The sequence below is a fragment of the Eleutherodactylus coqui genome, chromosome 1, assembly GCF_035609145.1.
Source record: "Eleutherodactylus coqui strain aEleCoq1 chromosome 1, aEleCoq1.hap1, whole genome shotgun sequence".
In the NCBI taxonomy this organism is placed as follows: Eukaryota; Metazoa; Chordata; class Amphibia; order Anura; family Eleutherodactylidae; genus Eleutherodactylus; species Eleutherodactylus coqui.
Genome location: NC_089837.1, coordinates 503,795,296 through 503,819,128, shown reverse-complemented (window position 1 = coordinate 503,819,128; position 23,833 = coordinate 503,795,296). Strand labels below are relative to the sequence as shown.

The following is a 23,833-nucleotide window of genomic DNA, read 5'->3' as shown; positions in this document are numbered from 1 at the left end:
TTTGTATTTTCAGCTTTTTCCCCAATCCGCTCTTTCCTGGTGATTTTGGTCTGTAAATCGGGGTGACAGCAGGACATCCGCATCACATATCTACATCTGACTCCACCCATGCAGATCAGCCATGTTGTGCGGACAGGGGATACGGCGGTGTGAATGGGCCCTGATTGCTCCAAGTTTTGTCCAAATTCTGTCCGTTTCACACTTGAGCATTAACCTCCTCCGTGTGAATAATATCGCGGCTCCTCAGCGCAGGTTTTGGCCACGCAGCTTGTAGAGACGGAACACGAGGTTTTAGGGGGCGCCACAGATTGTGGTAATTTGTAGTAGAGGCTCCTGTCACCTCACTGCTGCAGGTACAAGTACCTGAGTGTGTAGGTATTCATACACTGCCAGGAGGAGTAACAGAGGAACCGCAGCATGTAGAGCTCGGAGATAAGAGGCTGCAGGAGGCTTATTTGGTGGGTGATGCAAATATTTAGTAAAACTGACAATGAAGGGAAATAACCGTATTTGTGCTATTAGGAGTGGGGACTGAAGAATCACCACATGTTCTATTTACGTGTCACATGAGAACAGGACATGTAATCTGTGGTGCCCGCACATCACACAACACACGGATGGGGCGCCCATGTGATGGGAGCGGCACCCGGGAATTCTGGGCACAACGAAGGGAGAAGCAGATACATCAGCCGCTTACAGATACTCACCAGAGGGTTACAGGTCGCATTTTTTGCTGCTTTTGGTTCACATTTATTTGTAGGAACACGGAACTCTGTGGATGTCCTACGACAACACCCACTGTCACATTCTGCACTTAGAGAACAGAAATCTCCATTGTCCTAAATATAAAAGAGAGACATAAATGTGATGTGATTGGAATTCTCTTTGTCTCGTTGTTCTCCTTCCTGAGATCGGCCACAATTATTACTTCACACCAGGAAGGAGAGGCTGTTAGGGACAGTTCAGGCGGTTGTTCCCCATCTGTGCTGTCCCTGTATTTCACGGCACACGGACCCATATATGACAATCAGGCTCTTCACATGAGTGTTATTTCACGTGGATCCTGTCCTGTTCCGGTCCGTGTCATGGATGAGCAGGATATGTAATGTCCACTACCCGCCGCTCAGACATCACATGGACGTACATCCGCGTGCGGTCCGCTGCGAGTTGGGCCCTAGATTGTCACACACAACTCACAAACATCCTACCAATATATGTAGCAAGGTCTGCAGCACACCAAAAGCGTAAATGCCAAATAGGCTGAGGCAATAATAAAAGTATGCAAAAGCCAGCAGGAGGACAGAACCCCGAACCTCTGTAGGGGTCATCCAATGCGGTGATCAGCGAGTGGCAGCATGCATGGCGCAAATATTAAAACTATCTTTATTCCTCCACTAAAATTGCGACGATTCGGCGGCCTTGGTCTTTGCCGAGCTCCATGTATGCCGCCACTCGCTGATTACTACATGGGATACCTCACAAGCATCCGTCTGAGCGCACACTTAGACCTCTATCATTTAGTGTTATGGACTTCTTTCCCTATAGAGGTTCTGTTGGGAACAACGCCTCCATAAACAGGAATAAGGCGCGATCACACGGGCTTTGTGGCGATTTTTTATAGCGCAAAAGTCAATAGTACCTTTTAATGTTAAAAACACATCGCATAAAAATAACAGTTTTGTGCTTTGCGATGCAATAAAAAGGAGGCTCCATAGGGAAACACGGGAGATTGAAAAAAACAAGAAATATATTTTTTAAATGCAACATCGCAGAGTGAAAACCTTACCGATATGAAGGAAACCATTGAGAATCATTGATTTCATAATTCTGCTATTTTACTCCCTCCGCGTTGCACTGAAATCGTGTGATTTTATCGCCCATGAGAAACCCCACTAAGAGCTGTATGAGAACGGCACCCGGATTATTTTGTCAGTGCTTATAGCTCTACTGTTACTAGATGGGGGTCTCTAATAGAGGGGCATTCGGTGCATAGTTATAACATAATGGGATTGGAGGAGGGATGCCTGTATATGGGGGTCATGGAGTAATGCTTCCCTCCAGCTGCTCCTCCGCCATTGTAAAACATAAGAGAAATACTCGGGGGCCGGACTCCGATGAGAGATGGCGGTGCTACATGGGTGGATGGTCCTAAGGAGCGCAGAGAGTATGGCGCCATATGGTACTGTGTGTAGAAGTAAAGGAAATCTTTACTAACAGTGCATTTCATGTTGTCTTGACAGCTCTATATGGGGGTTATTTAGTCCCCATATGGTGATATTAGAAGCTATATGGGGGTTATTTAGTCCCCATATGGTGATATTAGGAGCTATATGGGGGGTTATTTAGTCCCCATATGGTGATATTAGAAGCTATATGGGGGTTATTTAGTCCCCATATGGTGATATTAGAAGCTATATGGGGGTTATTTAGTCCCGGTGATATTAGAAGCTATATGGGAGATTATTTTGTCCCCAAATGGTGATATTAGAAGCTATATGGGGGTTATTTATTCCCCATATGGTGATATTAGGAGCTATATGGGGGGTTATTTAGTCCCCATATGGTGATATTGGAAGCTATATGGGGGGTTATTTAGTCCCCATATGGTGATATTAGAAGCTATATGGGGGGTTATTTAGTCCCCATATGGTGATATTGGAAGCTATATGGGAGATTATTTCGTCCCCATATGGTGATATTGGAAGCTATATGGGAGGTCACTCCGAAACTATATGTGGGGTTATTTAGTCCCCATATGGTGATATTGGAAGCTATATGGGGGTTATTTAGTCCCCATATGGTGATATTAGAAGCTATATGGGGGTTATTTAGTCCCCATATGGTGATATTAGAAGCTATATGGGGCATTATTCAGTCCCCATATGGTGATATTGGAAGCTATATGGGAGATTATTTCGTCCCCATATAGTGATATTGGAAGCTATATGGGAGATTATTTCGTCCCCATATGGTGATAGTGGAAGCTATATGGGAGGTCACTCCGAAACTATATGTGGGGTTATTTAGTCTCCATATGGTGATATTAGAAGCTATATGGGGGGTTATTTAGTCCCCATATGGTGATATTAGAAGCTATATGGGGGGTTATTTAGTCCCCGTGATATTAGAAGCTATATGAGGGGTTATTTATTAGTAAAGTGGGTGAGTGTTAAGCGAGAATGTCTGATGAAAATTAAGACATAGTAGAAATAACAGAAACATGGCCTGATGATAAGTGCGATTGGGGTGAATTTACAGGGTTACAATCTCTTCAGAAGTGACCATGGGAACAAGAAAGGGGGGGGGGGGTATGTTTGTATGTTAAATCCTACTTAATACAAGAAAACAAAAATCAGCGCCTACTCACACACAACGATTTTCAAAAGAATGTGAGTTACTTTTAAGTACTCACCTGGTGCTCGGCCAAAACTCCTGTCCAGGAGATTGACCGGCACCTTATATCCAAGTTGGCTTGTAACGTCTCTGGAGTCCCGGATCCGATTACCGGAGAGCGTCTCTGGGGTTTACAGCCGTGACAGGCTGTTTGCATACCTCTCGTGTTAAATGGAAAAATTTCCCCGGCGCTCGTCGGTTCCAGCAGAAATAGAGGACACAATGTCCGTGAATAACTTTAAATAATTTATTGATTCGTACGCTACGCGTTTCTGCGGGTTATCCCTGCGGTTGTCGAGGCTACAAGAAGATATAGGTGTAGAAGATGATCTACTCCTGATCCCTGTTATGTAGGGCCTCCCCATTGGGCCCCCGATCCGGCCCTGTACTTACTTACTCTCTCCACCGCTCAGCAGTGAACACTCTTATTTTATTTGCTTTTTGTGTTTTAAACTACTAAACAAAACTTTTACATCCATGTGTCATGTATGATAGATCCTGTCTGTGTCCCAGATGCCAAGTTAGAGCGTTAGCCACAGCTAGATCATAGGCCATGAAGTGTTCCCCGGGCATTGTTCTGGGGCAAAGCGCCACCCTGTGCCTTTCTTGATAGAAGAAGCTCAAGTTTTTCATTTTTTCATTTTGTTGTTTGTCTCGGCGCATTAAGCTGTGAAATCCATATAGGAAATATATGGTGTAAAATGTAACAATTCAAAGCCTGTGTGAATGAGACCTTATACTGAATATGTGGAGGAGAAACCAGGACAGCAGCTGGTGACAGGTACTCACCGGGCCGAGACATTCCTGAGGGTGGCGTTTTGGTCCACATTCAGCAGCTGCCCGGCGAGAGGTACTCCTGAAGCAACACCCGCTATTACACAGGTCACTAGAATAACATGACTCTCCATCGTTCTAAATATAAAACAGAGGAGAGAAAAGTTTTAGGAATCCATTTATAAGGTCTCACATTTATGTCACATAAAGAAGTGCGTTTTCTAAAAATTACTGACACATCATAGGGACACGCAAAAAGTTTTGATCGCTGGGGGTGCAGATGCGGAGACCCCACTGATTGCTAGAATGAAGCAGCTGAAGCCTCATCCCAGCGCTGTCACTGCTGGTTCGCTGAGGATGGGCCGTAGTCTTTATATTGAGCCCGTCTTCAGCCAGATAGCAGGGACAGCACTGATGAGATCTTTAGCTGACTTGCTCTAGTGATGGGTTGGGGTCTCGGCACTCAGACCCCCAGTGTACAGAAACCTTTGACAAGTCCATATGTAATGACAAAACTATATGAAATCCCATTTAGGGCCCATTCACACCTGCATTTAGGGCTTCAGTCACAATTCTGTTTCTCTTTCATTTTTGGAGCGGAAAAGTGAAATTAAAATGGAAATAATCATTTCCATTTTTTTCTTATTGATTTTATTGGGTTTTCAAATTAAAGGAAAACAAACGGAAAAAAATCGATGTTACCTCCATATCATTAGGTTTACATTTTTAAAAAATTAACAAATAGCGCTGCAGACGGCATTACTTGTTCCAGTGGGGAAAAAAGAAACCAACGAAACAGAAGCAGATAGAAAGCTTTCCGTTTTTTGAAAACCAATTGAAATCAAGGAGAAAAAAAGGGAACTTTTATTTACATTTTCAATTTGTTTCTCTGCTCTTAAAACAGAATTGTGACAGAAGCCCTAAACGCCGGTGTGAATGGGCCCTCACACCACTGAAGAGTATTCGCATCCAGGGAAAGCATTCTGCACATTGAGGGTACATTTACACATAGCGGAAATGCTGCATCACCTGACCAGCAGCGCTGCGCCCACTAGAGACCGCCGAATGAAGGGGTACGCTGCAGTGCAAGGAAGTGCGAGGTGAGAGGGAGAACTGTGTGAGCCGCTATGTGTAAACATCCCCTAATTACCACTCAGCCCAGCTGATAGTGGGCTGAGCTGACAGGCACACACTGTGATTTAGGAATGCTCTTTATAACTTGTGTTAATCATCGTGATTGGCTGGGCGATAAAATTGGGTCCAGTTTTGCTAAATTGGATTGGATCATCCTGATCTAATTTTTGCAAAAATTGCCAAATTATTAACTTCCTACTTAGAGGAGAGGGGACGGGTGTGCTGGTGCTGTGCGGCTGCCCTGCAGTGCTGGAGATCTAGATTTCCATCAGCAGTGCTGCCCACTGGGCCACCACCACCTCCACTGTTGTTCCAGGGACATTTTGAAGGCCAAATTAGAGAACCCGATTTTTGTTGCCTTTGATTTTAATGAAGGTTGGAAGAGGGAGTCTCAATTTGGCAATTATTTTTTTTAAATCGGGTCAGTCGGTCACTGCAAAACCAATTACAGTTAAATCTCTAGATTTGTTGGTAATCCGTCTGAAAGCAATCAGCCAAACATGAAACCAATGAAAGTCGAGGTAATTGTTTCCATAGCAATCAATGTAAATCCAATTAATTTGTTCTAGACATTCCAGAAAACACACCCCGCCTCTCAGCAAGAGATTGCTCTAATTGGCTAAATTATGACTAGCAAGCAGAGGTTTGTTACAAAAGAGTTAAAACAGACAGAAGGAAAGGCAAATAATTATAGTAAAGTAATTGTATTATGATTGAAAAGTATATAGGAGAGGAAAAATGTATTGTATAAGTAGCAGAGTCAGATAATCAGTTACCATAAACCCATCATATAATCTCCATGTAGATACGTGTAATACAGTTACTTTATTGTAATTATTTGTCTTTCCTTCTGTCTGTTTTCAACTTTTTTTGTAACAAACCTCTGCTTGCTAGTCATAACGTGATGCAATTAACTTCTGAACACACCCACCACACCATTCCCCAGCCGTTCCCCTCTTCACAAGCTAGCACACACAGGTGTTGCTTTTTTGACTTTAATTTGTATTCTGTCTATAAATGTTTTGCGTATCTCATACCTCAGAGCTGTTGACAAAGGCTATCGTAGCCGAAATGCGTTCAGCGCGGACCTGTGAGCTGTATGCTTTCTATTCAATAAAGGACATTTTTTTTAATGGTAGCAGCTCCTCTCCACTTCTACTTTTCTCAACTGGTCACTAAAGGGTAAAGATACAGGGCACCTAATTACCCTGATCAACCCAGTCCCTTGGCAAGACTCCTATATATGATGCACACTAGACCTTAAGTCTCTCTACTCTACTATCCCAAATGATCTAGGGATTAAGGCAGTTGAACACTTTCTGAGTGGAGATTTTCTAACATCGCACCAACAAAAACTTTTTATTTACCAAGTTTGCACCCGGCTATGCCAACCTTTTTCTGGGTGCATCTGAAGAAAGTAATTTTAATGATTCCTGCATTGTATTTTTTTAGGGGATTTATTGACAATATCTTATTGACCTGGAATGGGGACTTGGAGGATTTAACATCTTTTATTGTTAATTTGAATAAAAACAACTGACCTCGGGTTTTCTGGTACTATGAACCCTGTTAGTGCGGCCTTCTTAGACTTGGAATTATTTATTCCTAAAGGTAACACCCGAAGTAAATCCCATTTTAAGCCCATTGATTTAAATAGTTACCGAAACTCTTGCAGCGAAGAACTGGAAAACTAATATCCAGTATGGACTGTTTAAATGGATTAAGAGAAACTGTTCTTCTACCCGAACGCACAGTGAACAGGCGAAAATCAGGAAAACAAGATTTAAGAATAAGGGGTATCCTAAAACACTTATTGCATCGGCATATACAAAAGCCTTGGAAGAAGATCACCATAGTGACAAAAATAGAAAAGACATGATTCCGAAGAAAAATGACTTTAGTTTGAAAACTCTGTTCATTCCCCGCTACAACTCCCAGCATGCCTCTATAAAATACATGCTTTTTAAGCAATGTGGAATCCTAAAAGGAGACCCCTTTTTACTTACTGATACCCCAGATAACCCTAAAGTTGTTTTCCACAAAAAGAACCCTAAAAACATCCTTGCAACTTTGTGTCAGGATCCGCGGCCCGCGGGTCCTCCGTGCCCACATCTCCGGTCATGTCACCCAGCATTTAAACGTCTATGCGCTCCTGACCTTGCCAGTGTTAGTGTGGTCTTCCTGCTGTACCCGCATTTCCTTGTATTTGACTCCTGTTTTGATTCTCTGCTTTCTGGACCCAACTTGCCTTTGCCTGACCCTTTGTACTGCGTACCCTCCTGTTGCCGACCTGGATAGCTTGGCTTGCCTGAGTGTTTCGTTTGTTCCAGTGTCTGTCTGTTGTCTGTCCCCATGTCCCACTTCCCTAGTGAGTGTAGGGACCATCGCCCAGTTGTCGCCCTGGGGCTTAGCCCAGGGGGCAAGTAGGTAGGGACAGGGGTTGCGGGCGGTTTTCAGGGACTTCCAGTATCCCGGTTCCTTGACACTTTGTGTTCTCACATTAATCTACCTACTTTCAAAAACACATTTCTGAAACCCTTCATAGGCTCCTTAGATGTGGCTTGTAAAGGTGCAACTGCTGTCCGTATGTGCAACATGGAAGAAAGGAGATTCCTATAAACCCGGATCAGGACCCAATTAAATAATGGCCGTTTTTAAACTGTGGAGTAAGCGATGTCATTTATCTTGTTGAGCCCCCTGTGGCCTCAAGTATATCCGACGAACTATAAATGCTTTAAGAACACATTTCATCATTTCTAACGGATATATAAAAGATAGTGTTTCTCGATAATTTTTACATGTCCTCGACAGATACGAGACAAAACTCTGTGTCACCCCAATGAAATATGTAAAGTCAAGGTTATTCTCACGATTAAAGTCAAAAGAAATGTCCTGGATTTTCAGAATTTATACTTTTGTTCCAAATTTCTTAATGAAGTCCTAGAGAAATAGTAATTTATTGTTATTTTTATCATGTTCCCGATATATTTATATATTTCTATCAATATTATCTTTTTTATATCTTTTACATGACTCCTTTCATGCACCCATGATGTATTATGACCCTGCGTGGTGCTGTAGTGACATCATCACGCTCTTGGACCTCACACAGCTGCGCACACTGGGCACTTGCCCCCAGATGGAACACAATTAGTCTGCGGTGCCATGGTGTGCTAGACACTAGCATCCATGCTCCGTGTGGCTGCCTTTGATAACTTGTCCATGTCCACTGGCATCATTCGGTGGTGCGTGCCGCCTGATGGTTCCACCATTGTGGTGAGTCTTTATAAATATCTCTCTCCTTTATGTCAAATTCTTCATGATAAAGGTGCATGTTAGCACCAGAACGTGTTGCATCTAACCTTGTGCTCCTTACCCCACTCCTTGTTACCGGATTACAGAATTTTATCACTGATCATTTAGACTTCTCCCTGATGTGTTTGGTCTAAGAAAAGGGGGTGGGGAATGGGGGGGGGGTGATATTCTCAAGCTAGGGTCTGTACCCCCTCCTCTTCATGTAAGTCATTTAGCCTAATTCTCCTACTAACTCTTTAAAGTGCAGAGCATTTAAAGGGTTAATAGCGCTGATCATTCACTCGGCTAATTGCAGCTATTGCCCGCAGTTGTCAGCTGTAATAAACAGCTGTAGTCCACTCTGTATGAAGAGAGGTCACCCTGCGATCTCTCTTCATACTTACCCCGACGCTGCAGGACGTAAATGTACATCCTGGAGCATCAAGGGGTTAAGTTATATACATCAACAATGCCTTGAGGGTCAGATGTCTTAACCTGAGCAGCATGAAGAAAGAGTTTGCATGTTTTAGCTGTACGAGTTTTTGCTTGATTCACTAATGTAGATCCAGTTTTATCGCCTTGCCAGTAGTATGTTAATAGTTAGAGATGAGCAAACGTACTCGTTTAGGGCGATTTCGCAATCAAGCATCGCTTTTTTTCAAGTAACTGACTACTCGGGCGAAAAGATTCGGGGGGTGCCGGGGGTGAGCGGGGGGTTGCAGAGGGGAGTGGGGGGGGGGAGAGAGAGAGCTCCCCCCTGTTGCCCACTAACCCCCGCTCCACCACGCCGCCCCCCGAATCTTTTCACCCGAGTAGTCAGTTACTTGAAAAAAGCGATGCTCGAAATTGCCCTAAACGAGTATGTTCGTTGATCTCTGTTAATAGTAATTCTCCTAGAGCTAGGTCATGTTCATAGGCATGAAGCTCCTGGAGCTGCTGGTGTAGGGCCAATATCTCTCTAGCTCTATCCAAGGAGTAGGATGCTTTGTTTAATCAGTGCAATGTGCATAGTTGTGAGGACAGTAATAAGTCATTGCTATGTTTTTTATCGTAAGATGCTTGCTTGATAAAATGACCCTTGATAGTAGCTTTATGTGTGCACCAGAGTTGGGTTAGAAACCTCAGCATTGCCATTGAGATTTAAGTAATCCAGGAGGTCCTGCAGTGACTGAAAGCCCATTCAGACAAAACGATTATCGGCCAAAATTAACTCAAAGGCGATCTTTTAAGCAATAATCGCTGTGTCTAAACACGCGGCCATTATGCACTGTTCGTGCACAATTCATTCATCGGTGATTTCTAGCAAGCTAGAAATCACCAATAACTCTTATCAGTGCTGCACGCTGATTTTCTTAGCAGGCAGCGCTGATACCATTCTTTCAGCTGATATCCCGCTGGGACTTCTCAGCAGAATACCAGCTGCAAGCTCTGAGAACTAAGCTGCTGTCAGCACTCCCGCTGCTTCTTAGAGCTATCAGCTCAGCGGGATACCGCTGATAACTCCAAGAGCAAAGCAGATATTTGCATATACAAAGCAGCTGCTGTTCTCAGAGTATCAGCGGTGTCCTGCTCCACCTGCATTTAACTCTTTAAGTAGCTAATTAGCTACTTAAGAGTTATGCAAAGATGATCGCTCAAAACTGTCACTGAAACTGTCATCTGAGCGATCATCTTACAGTGTAAATGCACCTTAAAGTGCATATTTTGGGTGCTGTAATATGTAATTATTCAGGCACCAAGTAGCAGTGGGTGGTTGATTAAATTATTCTTAAAGTGTCCATGCTACCCCGGCATGCTTTGGCCAGGTTATGGTCGCTACTGTCGTAAATATAACATTTTTTTTATAAGGGTTTATGTCTATTAGAGTAAAATCAATTCTGCTGTGTACTTTTTGAGGATGTGGAAAAAAATGTATAATTTTTAAATATATAATGTATTAGTGGTCTGGATGGAGCAGTCGCAGGTCTCTGAGCTCTGTGAGATTCGGCCCTGCAAAGCGACAAGAAGAAGGAGACCTGAGAAAGGGAAAGCTTACAGAGACTCCCTTTGGCGATGGCTGCAAGGAGGAGAATGAAAACCGGACTGCAGGGGCTCACATCGTTCTGCACCACTCGTACAAGCGGAGGAGAAGAATAGACTGCCGGCACACAGGAGAAGTGGACCGGAGGACATCTTGAAGAAAAACAAGGGTAGGAGACCTTCTCCCATTCCCCCACTTTCGGGATCCCATAATGCGGCTGCAGCGGAAAATTGGGGATCAGGTCACAGCAGAGAGGCGCAGGCAGGAACTTCTAAAATGGTGCCTGCTTTCTCTGATGCAAGTAAAACTCCCGCCCTTTAATTACAGCAGCGACACTCCACAGCGATGGGGTCTCCTGCAAACCACCCAAAACCCCGAGCTGCAGGAAAGAGACTCTGATGCAGTCTCAGGAGACCCTGAAGACCCCATTCTAAGTATTTCTTGCTCTGAACAAGCAGCATCAGAACTGTTTATAAAAGAAATGATCCTAGCCCTGAGGGGGGCGCTTCAAAGAGATTTATCATCTATCTCAACATTACTAAACTCTTACATGGCAGAGCTAGGAAATAGAGTAGAACATCTGGAAAGTAAAATGGTGCAAATCACACAACGATCTTATTGATGCACACTATAATGTGGTGGGAGAGTTAGAAGCATTAAAGTGCAAAGTGGCAGATATAGAAGACAGGAACAGGCACAACAATCTAAAAATCAGAGGAATTGCGTGGTCAATCCCGCGATCTGAGTTAAAAGAATTTATCCAGCAGCTCATAAAACATCTGCTGCCAGGCACCCCCTCAGAGGAAAGAATAATCGACAGAGCGCATAGACTGCCACATCCAAAATCAGCCTGATCATCTACCTAGAGACGTTATAGTGAGGATTCATTTTTTCCATATCAAGGAAACCATACTGTTCGCAGTTAGGAAGAATGCATCCCTGCCTGTACCATATAAGCAAATAAAACTTTTTACAGATCTTTCCCAGATGACTATTAAAACTAGGAAAACGTTCTGCAATATCACCCTGGCCCTGCGGGACAACAAGATCCCTTACAAATGGAGATTCCCACCTAAAATGATTATAGCCAAATAGTTAATTTTATACAAAATCCTGAAGACGGACAACAACTCTTGCAAAAGTGGAAAATTCAATTGTAAAACATGAGCGCTCTGTCACGCCTTAATCCAGATTGGGTCAAAATCCTTAACCGCTTTATTAATAGGAGAGCCTTTCAATGTGCTCCTTGCTTCATGGTCTCTCACTATGAGGAGTCGCCTGTTGAAAATATTAAGGTTCCTTTCTTTAAGGTTTGATTTAAGAAGGTCCTGAGTCTTGCAATGGCTGGACATTTTTCCCCCTAAAACAAAGAAGGGTGTCCTTTTTTGATGACGTTTGAGCATTCAGAGAAGGACATTGTAGCTAAGATTCTCCAAAGTTTGTGGTTCCACACCTGGTCAGGTGATTCTCCTCTATCCTGTCAATTTCCCCTATTTTGGAGGTATATTCTGACCGCTAATTTTTCCTCAGTAATACTGGAGCACATTCTGGAATGGGAACCTGAGAGAGTTTCTTCCCGCCGGACCATTTGGAACTGTTTGGAACTAGGTAATAAAAACCCATATATAAAACGGTAAACAGACCTGCCATCATGAGTATGAAACTTATGTCCTTTAACGTGAAGGGGCTTAATTCTCCATACAAACGAGCCTTCCTATGGAAAGATGCTTAAGCAGCTTGGGCAGACATCATTTGTTTGCAAGAGACTGACTTTACAAAAGAGAGACACCTAAGGTTGTCCCACCCCAAGTTTCCAATGATGTTTATGTCAAATACGGAAAAGAAGGCGGAGCCTGACCGCTGTGCTTAATAGCCGCTTGAGAGCAGAGCTCCGGCGGCAAGACACCTTCTGGAGGTCACAGCAGCTTCTTAAAGCAACGAAATGAGAAGAGTCGGGAGGGAGAGAGCCGCGGAACACGCTGGGACGCCGAGGGGAAGCGGAGGACAAGCCGGTATGCAGCGCTTCCTTAAAGAAAAAAGCCCCCGTTCACCGCTGTTCCCAGCCAAGATGGCGCCGGCTGCAGCTCACAGTAAGGAGGGGGAGGAGGGAGCTAGCTCCGATAATGAAGATGGGGAAACAGTCTCAAAGGGATTCATGAAGGATTTAATCATGAAAGCCCTGCAACCGATAATGTCTGAGCTGGGGGAGATAAAAGAAGACATAAGACACCTGGGGAGAAGAGTAGAGGAACTGGAGACATCCACGTCCTCTTTAACAAGCCACGCTTCTGAAATGGCCCAGATTCTGCAGCTGCATCAGGATCACCTTAACAGAGCCCTCTTGATGCAGGAGGACTTGGAAAATAGGAATAGGAGATGTAATATTCGCATCAAGGGGCTTCCGGAGTCTTGGGCCACGGAAAGTCTTTCTAAGGTAGCTAAAGAAATCTTCTCTTCCCTGCTTGGCCCAGAGAGGGCAGCCCCAATATCAATAGAACGGATTCACAGAGCCCTCAGGCCCCTCCCGGCGAACGCTGACCCGCCAAGGGACATAATTTGCAGTTTGTTGTCTTTTCAGGACGCGTTCACCATTTTGAGAGCCGCCAGAAATTACAAAAATTTAAAATATGCCGAGGCTCCTCTGCAGATTTTTCAGGACCTTGCCCCTACCACCCTAACCAAACGTCGCCTGCTTCGGCCACTGCTGGAGATACTCAAGGAAAAGGGTATTAAGTATGCTTGGCTGTTTCCATTCGGCCTGGGTTTCTCCCACAGGGGTCACAGGATAAATATCAGAGACCCTGGAGACCTGCAGGCGTGCTGGCGACTACTTGAAATAGAGCCGCTGGATCTCCCGAGTTGGTTGCCACTCCCGGGGCTGCCTGACCTACCAAAGCTTCCCTCCCCGTCTGCTTGGACATCAGTTGGACCCGCTAAATCTCCCGGAAACAAAAAAAAGAAGAGTCGTGACAACACACCCGCGGGTGACTGAACCTTAAGCAGCAGTCTTTCAGTTGGATGCTTTTACCCAGAGCCCTTAGGGAGAGTTTGGTGATTCACCCTCTCTAAGCTATCCCAAAATGCTTGAAAACGTTTTGTATCTACGACAGGCTGAGGATCAGGCCGGGAAGTCTTTGTGTTTGGACTTGAGGTTCCGTAAAGAGTATCGGGTGGACTTGTTTGGACTTATAGTTGTCCAGTCGCTCGTGCGGCTCGCAGGGATCGCGGTTGACCCTCTCGTTTCGACTCATGATAACCATACCCTTTGAAAGTTTAAATGCTTGCTTTCGTTTTAAGTTTCTGACCTCCAGGGATGTCTGTCAGGGCAGGCTTGGTGCAGTGCGGCTTCTCTGCCTGGTGGCGTTTGTTGCCGGTATCGCTCCCCTGGAGGAGTTTATCGTACTGCACACCGCCTCCACTGACCGTCCTTGGACTGACTGGTCTTGTTGATCACTTGTTCACATATTCAGAGTTCGTATTACTCTTTCCTTGTGTTTCTTTCCCCCTCCTTGTGTATCCTCCCCCCCCCCATCTCGCTTTCCTTACGATACAGAAAGCTCATATAAAATACTAAGGAATTACTCACGTGTCAGCCTTCTCTACTCTAGGTCACCCTTTTAGTCTGCCATGCCTCTCTCTCAACAGCCGAAGATGAATGAGCTCCTCCGCGTCTCCTCATTTAACGTGAGAGGGATCAACTCCCCATTCAAGCGTCACAGTGTGGCTCAGCTTCTTCGAAAATATGGCACAAAAATCGCTTTTCTTCAGGAAACGCATTACAAGAGGGGTAAGTGCTTGGCCCTTCCGGGCAGACAGTTCTCATTGGGCTTCCACAGTTCACACACAACCTCAGCTTCTAAGGGGGTCTCTATCTTTTTCCATAGCTCTGTCCCCTTCACATGCGAAGCACAACACACCGACGAGGAGGGTAGGGTGATTCTCTTGAGGGGACACATCCAAAACTTTAAGATTACCCTGGCCAATTTTTACGCCCCAAATTCGGGTCAGGTTCCCTGGCTGGTCGGGCAGTTAGAGACCCTTAAGGAATTCGCTGTGGGCCCCATCATCTTAGGGGGTGACCTAAATTTGACGATGAACCCTTTAGTAGACTCGTCAACTGGACGTTCGCAGATCTCACAAATTAAACTGAAGAGGCTACATCGAGCCCTTTCTGAGTTGGGCTTGGTGGACGCCTGGCACCAGTGTTCCCCCTCCGCAAGGGATTACACTTATTTTTCTCAGGTCCATGCTTCTTTTCAGAGGCTCGATTATGTCCTAATAGCCTCTGAACTCCTGCCTTTTTTGGTAGATTCAGTGATTGCTACCACCACTATTTCTGACCATGCTCCGTTACATGTGAACCTTACAATGCTCTCCAACACCCCTAAGGAGTGGAGGTGGCGGTTAAATCCTGCCCTTTTAGACTCTGAGGACGACAGGATGATGCTCTCCAAACAACTGGAGGAATTTTTCAGATTTAACTCTGGAAGAGACCAGTCGGCGGCCCTTGTGTGGGAAACGCATAAAGCGTTTATCAGAGGCCATTTAATAGCTTTAGGTTCCAGATAAAAGAAGTTACAACAAAGGGAAATAGACAACTTGCTGGGGCAAATCGCGAAACTAGAGCACTCCACTAAACTTAAGCAATGTAAAGAAAACCTGAATAAGCTGACGGCGCTCAGGAAGGAACTAAATTTATGCCTGAGGTCTAGATTTAACAAAAGAGGTCTTCATCTAAAACATATAGTGTACGTCCAAGGCAACAGAGGAAGTAAATATGTCATCACAGATAAAGAAAGCCCGCGCAAAAAACCAGATTGATATAATAAAGGCCCGTTCGGGAACTAAAGTCACCTCTTCCACTGACATTGCGGTTGAATTCCAACATTTCTACTCCCAGCTATACAATTTGCGACCTCGGAGGAATCTGGAAGAGATCCTTAAATCTAACACCCAGATCGCAAACTATTTACAAAAACTTAAACTCCCCGGATTGGAGAGGGAATCAGCTAACTCTCTCCTTGCCCCAGTAACAGAAAAGGAAGTAAACGAAACCCTTGATTCATCCCCTCCGGGTAAAAGCCCCGGTCCAGATGGCCTCCCCCTCATATATTATAAATCCCTACGTCCCATTCTTGTCCCGAGACTAACAGAACTGTTTAATAATCTCATGAATGGCGGCTCTTTATCAAGGCAGGCCCAGGAAGCCCACATCACGTTGATTCATAAAGAGGGCAAGGACCCGGAGATGTGTGGCAGCTATAGGCCCATTTCTTTGATAAACTTGGACGTCAAGATGTGGGCTAAACTTCTCGCCAGGAGAATGGAGAACTATATCCCGCTCTTGGTAAATAGAGAACAGGCTGGCTTCGTGAGGGGCAGGGAGGGAAGGGACAATAGCACACGTATTCTCCATGCAATCCAGTATGCTAATGCAAAGAAAATCCCCCTCGCTCTGGTCAGTACTGATGCCGAAAAGGCTTTTGACAGAGTTGATTGGGGATATATGAGATCTGTCTTGCTACATTTCAACTTCCCTCCCTCCTTTGTAGAAGCCATCTTTACTCTATACGCTGAGCCTCATGCTAGGCTAAAAATTAATAACACCCTTTCCCCTCCATTTGAAATAAGTAATGGCACGCGCCAGGGGTGTCCGTTGTCCCCCTCCCTGTTTATATTAGCCCTGGAACCCCTCCTGCAGGAAGTGAGACTGGACCAGGAGATTCGGGGACTAAGAGTAGGGGACTGTGAATTATCGGCGACGGCGTTCGCAGATGATGTTATTTTTACAATTACGAATCCGGAGAGTGGGCTACCGAGACTGATCACCTGCCTAGAGCAATTTGGAGCACTCTCGAACTTCAAAATTAATTTCAACAAATCAACAGTCCTGGGCGTCGCGATTCCAAAAGCAAGGTATGAAAGGCTGAGGGTGGGCTCCCCGTTCTCCTGGTCCAGCTCATCAATAACTTTTCTGGGAGTAAAGCTAACTGGGAGGATAGAGGATCTCTACCCTGCAAATTTTCCCCCGCTGCTAGCTAAAATAAAGTCCCTGCTCCAGAACTATGATGTACCGTACATCTCCTGGTTTGGGAGGAAAAACCTCATAAAGACCTACATACTCCCCATCGTCCTATACCAGATTAGATCCCTTCCGGTTCACTTGCCCGCCAGCTTCTTTGACACCCTTAGATCCTTGTTCATAAAGTTTATTTGGAGACAGAGGAGCCCCCGGTTGGCGTATAGTCTCCTGATCAGAGGAAGAGATGAGGGGGGAATAGGAATGCCGAACGTATATGATTACTACATAGCCTCCCACATTAGTAACTGGCAGAGACTCACCCTGACTGGAGAGGACCCTCTCCTATATCAGTTGGTAGCAGAATTGTATGGGACCTCTGCATTGGCGGATCTGTGGTTCACTAGGAAGAATACATATAGGAGCAAAGGGTTCAATCCTTTGCTGAGAGGACCCTGTGAGGCGTGGGACCTGCGGAGGGAGACACTGGCGCCCACGCCCTCTCCCATTACTCCCATAGGCTCTATCCCAGCTCTCTTGGGACTGCCGCCGGATCCCTGTACGAAGAGACTCTGGATGACACTTAGCAATAGACCTCTCAGCGAGCTCCAGGCTATGAGACACTTGGGACCGAGAGAGATAGTGGAGTCCCTGCTGCCCGCCCAGCCACTGTCATTCCTCCAACGGGCTCAGATTGAGGGAGTGATTAAAAAATTTAACCAGACCTTCACGTCTTCCAGACCTCTTACCGCATTTGAGAGGGCAGTGAAAGACAGTAGAACAGGCAGCAAGAAAATTGTGTTCATTCGCAAATCCTGTTCTTCTTCCTTACAAATTGCAAAGCCAGCTTTTCTATACTCCTGGGAAAAAGAGCTACATATCACACTGTCACCCCACGAAACACACATAATCTTGAAATTTGCCTACGGGCTTTCCCCCTGCATCACCTCGCAGGAAGCCCATTATAAGCTCCTTGCCAGGTGGTATAGGACACCCCAGTGGCTCGCTGACCACAAACTTTCCCCTGACAATAAGTGCTGGAGATGTGGGGGCGACACGGGCACCTTTTTACACATTTGGTGGAGTTGTCCGGTACTGGAGGCTTTTTGGCAGGAGATCACGGTGTCGTTACAAAAGATTTCGCCAGGCTTTACACTCTCACCTGAGGTTTTGTTTCTGTGGAGGCCCACGAGTAGCTTTAATCCTCGCAAGCATAAATTGCTGGCCCACGCAATTGATGCGGCCAAGGCACTTATCCCTCTTCTCTGGTTGCAAAAGTTTCCCCCCCTCCTGAGTCAGTGGAGGGACAGAATGGACCTGACTTACAACTTGGAGGAGCTCTCTGGCTGGGCCACTGGCTCAAATGAAAAATTCGTGGAGGTCTGGGGTCTGTGGAGGGAGGTACGTGATCAGGTAGGCCACTGAGCACCTCAAAAGGCTGGCTGGCTTGGCAGCGCCGTGGCTGAGCTCACTTGGACCCCTCCCCCTTCTTGTCCTTCCCCCCCCCCTCCCCACCACACCCACGAACCGATGTATGTATCCCCCCGTCTTCTTTTGTTAGTAGGATGTCACCACACTATGCTAGATAGACCTTTGTTACGGTTTGCATTACTGCCTGTGTGGCGCCGTCCTTGCCAGGATCACATGTGATGTAATTAAGGTTTCAGGCAATTTGTTATTGTATGTTTGGCTGTGTTAAAATTAATAAAAAAATTGGATTTGAAAAAAAAAAAAAATACGGAAAAGAAAAAAGCAGGTGTTCTTATAGCAATTAGAGATTCTATTGATTTCAAACTTGTTAAATCCAAAATAGATGAAAAGGGGAGATATATAATACTAATTTGTGATGGTAATGGGTTTCCTGTAACATTGGTAAACATGTATGTACTGAACAATGGGCAAATACGATTTCTTAATATGGTGATGAGAAAGGTTTTAATTTCTGATAGAAGTATAGACACCAACAGCAGAGGCAGAACGGTAGCGCCTACACTAGCACCATGGCTGCTAAAAGAGGAACTCTATGATACAACGCAAACACAAAAAAGTACTCCTACTCCACAAGACATAGAACCTGGACTAAGACTGACATGATCTTAGTGGATTTTTTTTTGTTACCAAGAGTGAAGGGGGCCTCGATTGGAACCACTCACCGAAGAAGAAATTTAATTAAAACTACTGATTTTATTGAAAATTCTTAAAAACTTATTAATGGACAGACTGAAACATATATTTTTCAAAAATGAGGGGAATTTATTGATAATTTGTGGCCAGAAAATTCCCCTACCCCAAAAAGAAACCCATTCTCTTTGATCGTACTATTGTTCCAAATACAGAGTATCAATCCACTTTATTATTAGTGTTTGTACCACAGGTGGAGACACCCCCTAGGTGTTAATTCAGTAAGATCAACAGATCGGGAAGGTCATTCCCTTTTAAAGTTTATCTAAGAGCCTCTTTGCGGTCTCCTAGATTAGTAATAGTCACAAAAGGGAGTTAAGATAGTGTGTGATGACTACTGAATATGTACACTCTTAGATACATTAAAAAATGCACCTCTTTAATACTTCATTACCTCTGTATATGATATTGCAAAACGGGGAAAGAGATGCATAATACTGACCCCTCTATGTCCACAGATACGGCCCATTGAGCAAGTGTGACCCAGAATTAGGGAATCAAGGTGTGCTAGATAGAAAATAAAACACTCCTAATGATTCCCTTAAATGGCATGTAGTAGTGGAAAGGACGGGGTTAATTATAAGCAGGACAGCTATAGCAGGCACACATATAGTCCTTTTAGGATTGTACATATGTTGCCCCACAGTCCAAACACAGTGCCATCAATATATTGCAAAGTGTATGTTTTCTTAAAAGAAAAAAGAGGGTCCAGTGCACAAGGGGTTAAAGTTCCCCTATGTATCTGAATGTGAATCAGCTTCTCCGATCTCAAGCAGTGTATTCCATTCCTTGCAGTAAATGGGTTTTGATGCATAAATTCACCCAAATTGCTAAATGGAACTCCCTGCTAAGTATTCTGGCATTAATTGCCATAATAGGAGATAGCTGACTGTCTGGGCATTGTTGTAGCCGCCCGATGAAAGGTACCGGGCAGCCGGCTAACACTGTACTAGCTAACTCGCTTTGGAGATGAACTGACTCACTACTCTTATAACATCAACGCGTTTCTACACTCTGCTACGGCAGACTGTGTCATCAGGATGTGTTTAAATTCATTAGCTTGAGCGGCCGTGATGAACGGCGGCTTTCCCGATAGTGAGTGCCACGCGTCAGGAACTGACAGCGCTTATATGTGAAACACCCCTCCTTCCCTCATCCCCAGAGTAACTCCCCTTTTTCCATCTATCCCCTATCCTGATTGAGATCTGAAACACTCCCCTCTTTTGCTCCCTCGCGATATATTGCAGGGAGTGTGTTCTCTGACAGAAGTTCAGCACTGGACAGCTCCCCCTGCTGTTACGATATCAGACAGCAGGGTGGTAGTGCTTAATAATCAGTGCTGGACAGCTCCCACACTCAAAATGCAATGTATAGGCATAATGAGCACCTTCCCATGCTTCAGGGGTTTTTAAGAAGTTTTTTTATGATGCCATAAATTCTCTCATCAGGATCATTAGATGGTGGGGGCTATTTAAATACTCTAGAGGGATTGTTTGAGTTAGTAACACTGGAAGCATAAAAGTCTATGTGTGTCTTTTAATTTTTGGTCAAACCCAGCATGTACACCAAATCCAAAATTTCAAAATTTATAAGAGGTGGAGATCAATTAGAGGAAGTCATTTTTCATTCAGGAATTTCTCTTTTTCTTTGATCTTGAACTTTTCTCTTTTTCCTTCTTTTCTTCTCCCTCCTTCTTTTTCTTTTCCTTTAATCTCATTCTCCTCCAGATCTTAGTGGGAGATAGGAAGCTTTATACTTCTTTTTGTCACATGATTATTCCCACTGGAATTAGTCTGATAAATGACGTATAAGAAACTTGTTCGTTCAAGCCTTTGGGGGAGCAGGTCTGTAATCTATGGATCCACATGCACTCTTTTTGTAGTAATTTTCTATTAATATTCCCTCTTCTTCCATTGCACCTGATCAGCTCTATGCCCTGAAACTTCAGGACACTAGGGTTGTTATCATGGTGGTCTCTCACATGGTTCGCTAAACTGGTATGCTCATTTCTCTGCACATTTCCCACATGAGCCAGTATTCTTCTTCTCAATTGTTGTTTCATTTTGCCTACATATTCCATGGGGCATGGCCAGGTGGCCAGATATACCACCCCTGACGTTTTGCAGTTTATGAAATCACTGATCTCATACGTCTTTTTGTATTGGAACCTGCAAATGTAGTGCCTTTCCTTATAAATTGGCACGCTGCACAGTCGGAGCAAGGGTACGACCCCTTAGTTTTTTTGGAGTTTAACCATGTTTTCTTAGGGGACTCAGGGGTGAAATGACTATGAACCAGATGGTCCTTGAGATTTCTACCTCTTCAGTATGTGATAGAAGGCCTACTTCCCAGGCAATCCGCCGAGTCCTTATCCTTAAGTAGGATATACCAATATTTATGAAGGATCCTATCCACATTTTTGGATTGGAACCACCTCCTGGTCTGATTACGCACCAGATTTCTATCCTTGGGATTGTCTCACTCTGAGTATATACAAAAAGTTTGGAGGATTAACTCCTATTTAATGAAGGTTGACCCTTGCAAAAGTCAATTGTGTACAGCTATCCAAGAATATTTTGCAATTAATGATCTACCTTTTACTGTGTGGAATGCTCATAAATCAGTAATCAGGGGACTTTACAAAATACAAAAAATAAAATCCTAAACGACCTGCTATCACAATTAAAAAATCTAGAACTAAAGGTACAGAAAGATCCGACAGATAGCATACATAGGAAACTACTCTGCGTAAGACAACAACTGAGGGACCACTTACTATTGGAACATGAAAAACAACTCAAAGCCTATAAAAACTACCTACTATACAGCTAACAACAAATTTAATAGCTATATGGCTCGGAGAGTAAAACAAATAAGGATCAAATCCAAGATTCCATTTATAAAAGAACCAGGCTCAGAGCATAAGCTTTGCAACCCAACAGATATAGCGGAAGCTTTTAATCGGCTCTACGCACGTACTAAAGGTGCAAAAAAGAAAAAAAAAGGGTTGCTCCTAATGGGACAGGTGAGGTTCTCAGTGCAGTTCTTGAGGTCCAGAGTGAGATAGAAATAGAACGCTTGCTTAATATTCAGGAAAAAGAAAAAGCTCAAGAAAAAGCTGGAAATAGAGTAAGCTGCTTGCAGTCAGGCAGAGAAGCAAGCAGAGATCTTGAAAAACTGATTGGGTTACAAAGAAAACCAGGAAGCGCTCCATGAGAGACTGGTGTCGCAGCTACAGATGAGCTTGGATGAGAAAGCTGAACTACAGGAAACCCAGATCCGGGAGCTGGAACGGAGTCATGCTCTAGTTATGGGGGCAGTGTCCAAGCAGTTGGAGCAAACTGAAAAAGTGAAAGAAACATTGAAAAACGGGAATTTTTCTTACCGATAATTCCCTTTCTTGAAGGCATCATGACAGCAGACGCTTGGAGGTTGCTCACCTGCTGACCTGATGGGACAGGAAAAGGCAGAGCATAAAAGAAACCTCCCCTCCACCAAACACCAGTGTGTTCCAAATAACCACAGTGACAGAATACTTAAGCAGAAGGTGTGTTTTTATTGACATCACACACCTCAGACAAAGAAACATAAGCATACACATTACCTCATGTGTTGGACAAAATAAGGGTAACCATGTCGGTAGGGGGGGAAAAAGCCCGTATGCTGTCATGATGCCTTCAAGAAAGGGAATTATTGGTAAGAAAAATTCCCGTTTTCCCTTCGTCATCATGACAGCATATGCTTGGAGGAATACCAAATAACTGGCATGGGCTTTTTTAGGGAGGGATTACCGCTTGGAGCACCTTCCTACCGAAGGTTGCGTCCTGACTACATTTAAAGTCCAGCCTGTAATGTTTAATAAAAGTATGGCCAGAAGTCCACGTGGCTGCGTTACAAATCTGCTCGATTGACGCGTGCGCTCTTTCTGCCCAAGAAGATGCCACCGCTCTCGTCGAGTGGGCCTTCAATCCTTCTGGAGGAGGGATGCCCTTGGCCTTCTAAGCTTCCTGGACCGCTCTCCTGAGCCACCGGGCAATCGCATCTTTAGAAGCGGCCCTTCCTTTGGCCTGCCCCTGAAATTGAACAAAAAGTTTATCGGTCTTCCTGAAACTTTCCGGTGCCTCAAGGTACGCTAGTATAGCTCTTTTGACATCTAGATTATGGAGCTTCTGCTCCTTTTCGTTTTTGAAATTTTGGCAGAAGGCTGGAATAACTATTGGCTGGCCTCTGTGGAAATCTGACAAGACTTTAGGCTGAAAGGACGGGTCTAAAGAAAATACTATTTTGTCTGGGTGAATAGTCATATATGGGGCCCTTCGTGAGAGGGCCTGGATTTCACCCACGCGTCTGGCCGACGTGACTGCCGCAAGGAGGGCTACCTTATACGTCAGCAAGGCGATGGATAGATCTCTAATAGGTTCAAAAGGGGGATCGCAGAAGGCCTGAAGGACTATGGTCAGATCCCAGGGGGGTGCCGTAAGCCTTGTAAATGGATGCAATCTACTTGCCCCTCTAAGAAATCTCCTAATCCACCTGTGCTCCGCAAGCGCGAGATCAATAAATGCCCCCAAAGCCGCAACTTGGACTTTGAGGGAATTCGGACTCAACCCTTTATCCAGGCCCGCCTGGAGAAAATCTAGGATTTTACGGATGTCTGGCTGATCTAACTGCTGGATGTCCTGGCCTATCCACTCTGAGAATTTTCCCAGACTTTGGAATAGATCTTTTTTGTCGAGGGTTTAAGGCTCTCACTAATAGTGGAAATTACGTTAGGAGAAAGACCCTTCCCCAAGAATTTTACCCGTTCAAGATCCAGGCCGTAAGCCTGAACCTGTGAACCTCCAGGTAAAGAAGAGGGCCCTGCAGCAATAGGTCGGGTCTTGGTGGAAGGTGGAAAGGCTCTCCTACTGACAGAGATCTCAGGAGGGGAAACCAAGGTCTTTTGGGCCAATAAGGTGCTACCAGAATTACTGACATGCTTGACCGCAGTAATTTCCTTAGTAGGAGCGGAATTAATG

At 44.6% G+C, this 23,833-nt stretch overlaps 1 protein-coding gene across 1 annotated transcript in view; it reads right to left on the bottom strand.

Moving 5' to 3' along the window:
* Positions 1-23,833, bottom strand: part of LOC136614110 (leucine-rich colipase-like protein 1) — a 61,499-nt gene that overhangs the window by 813 nt on the left and 36,853 nt on the right. The window contains exons 4-5 of the mRNA XM_066594099.1: positions 4,183-4,305; positions 708-839 (exon numbers count right to left, since the gene is read on the bottom strand). Coding sequence (XP_066450196.1) covers positions 708-839; positions 4,183-4,305 — 255 coding nt within the window. The remainder of the gene's footprint in view (positions 1-707; positions 840-4,182; positions 4,306-23,833) is intronic.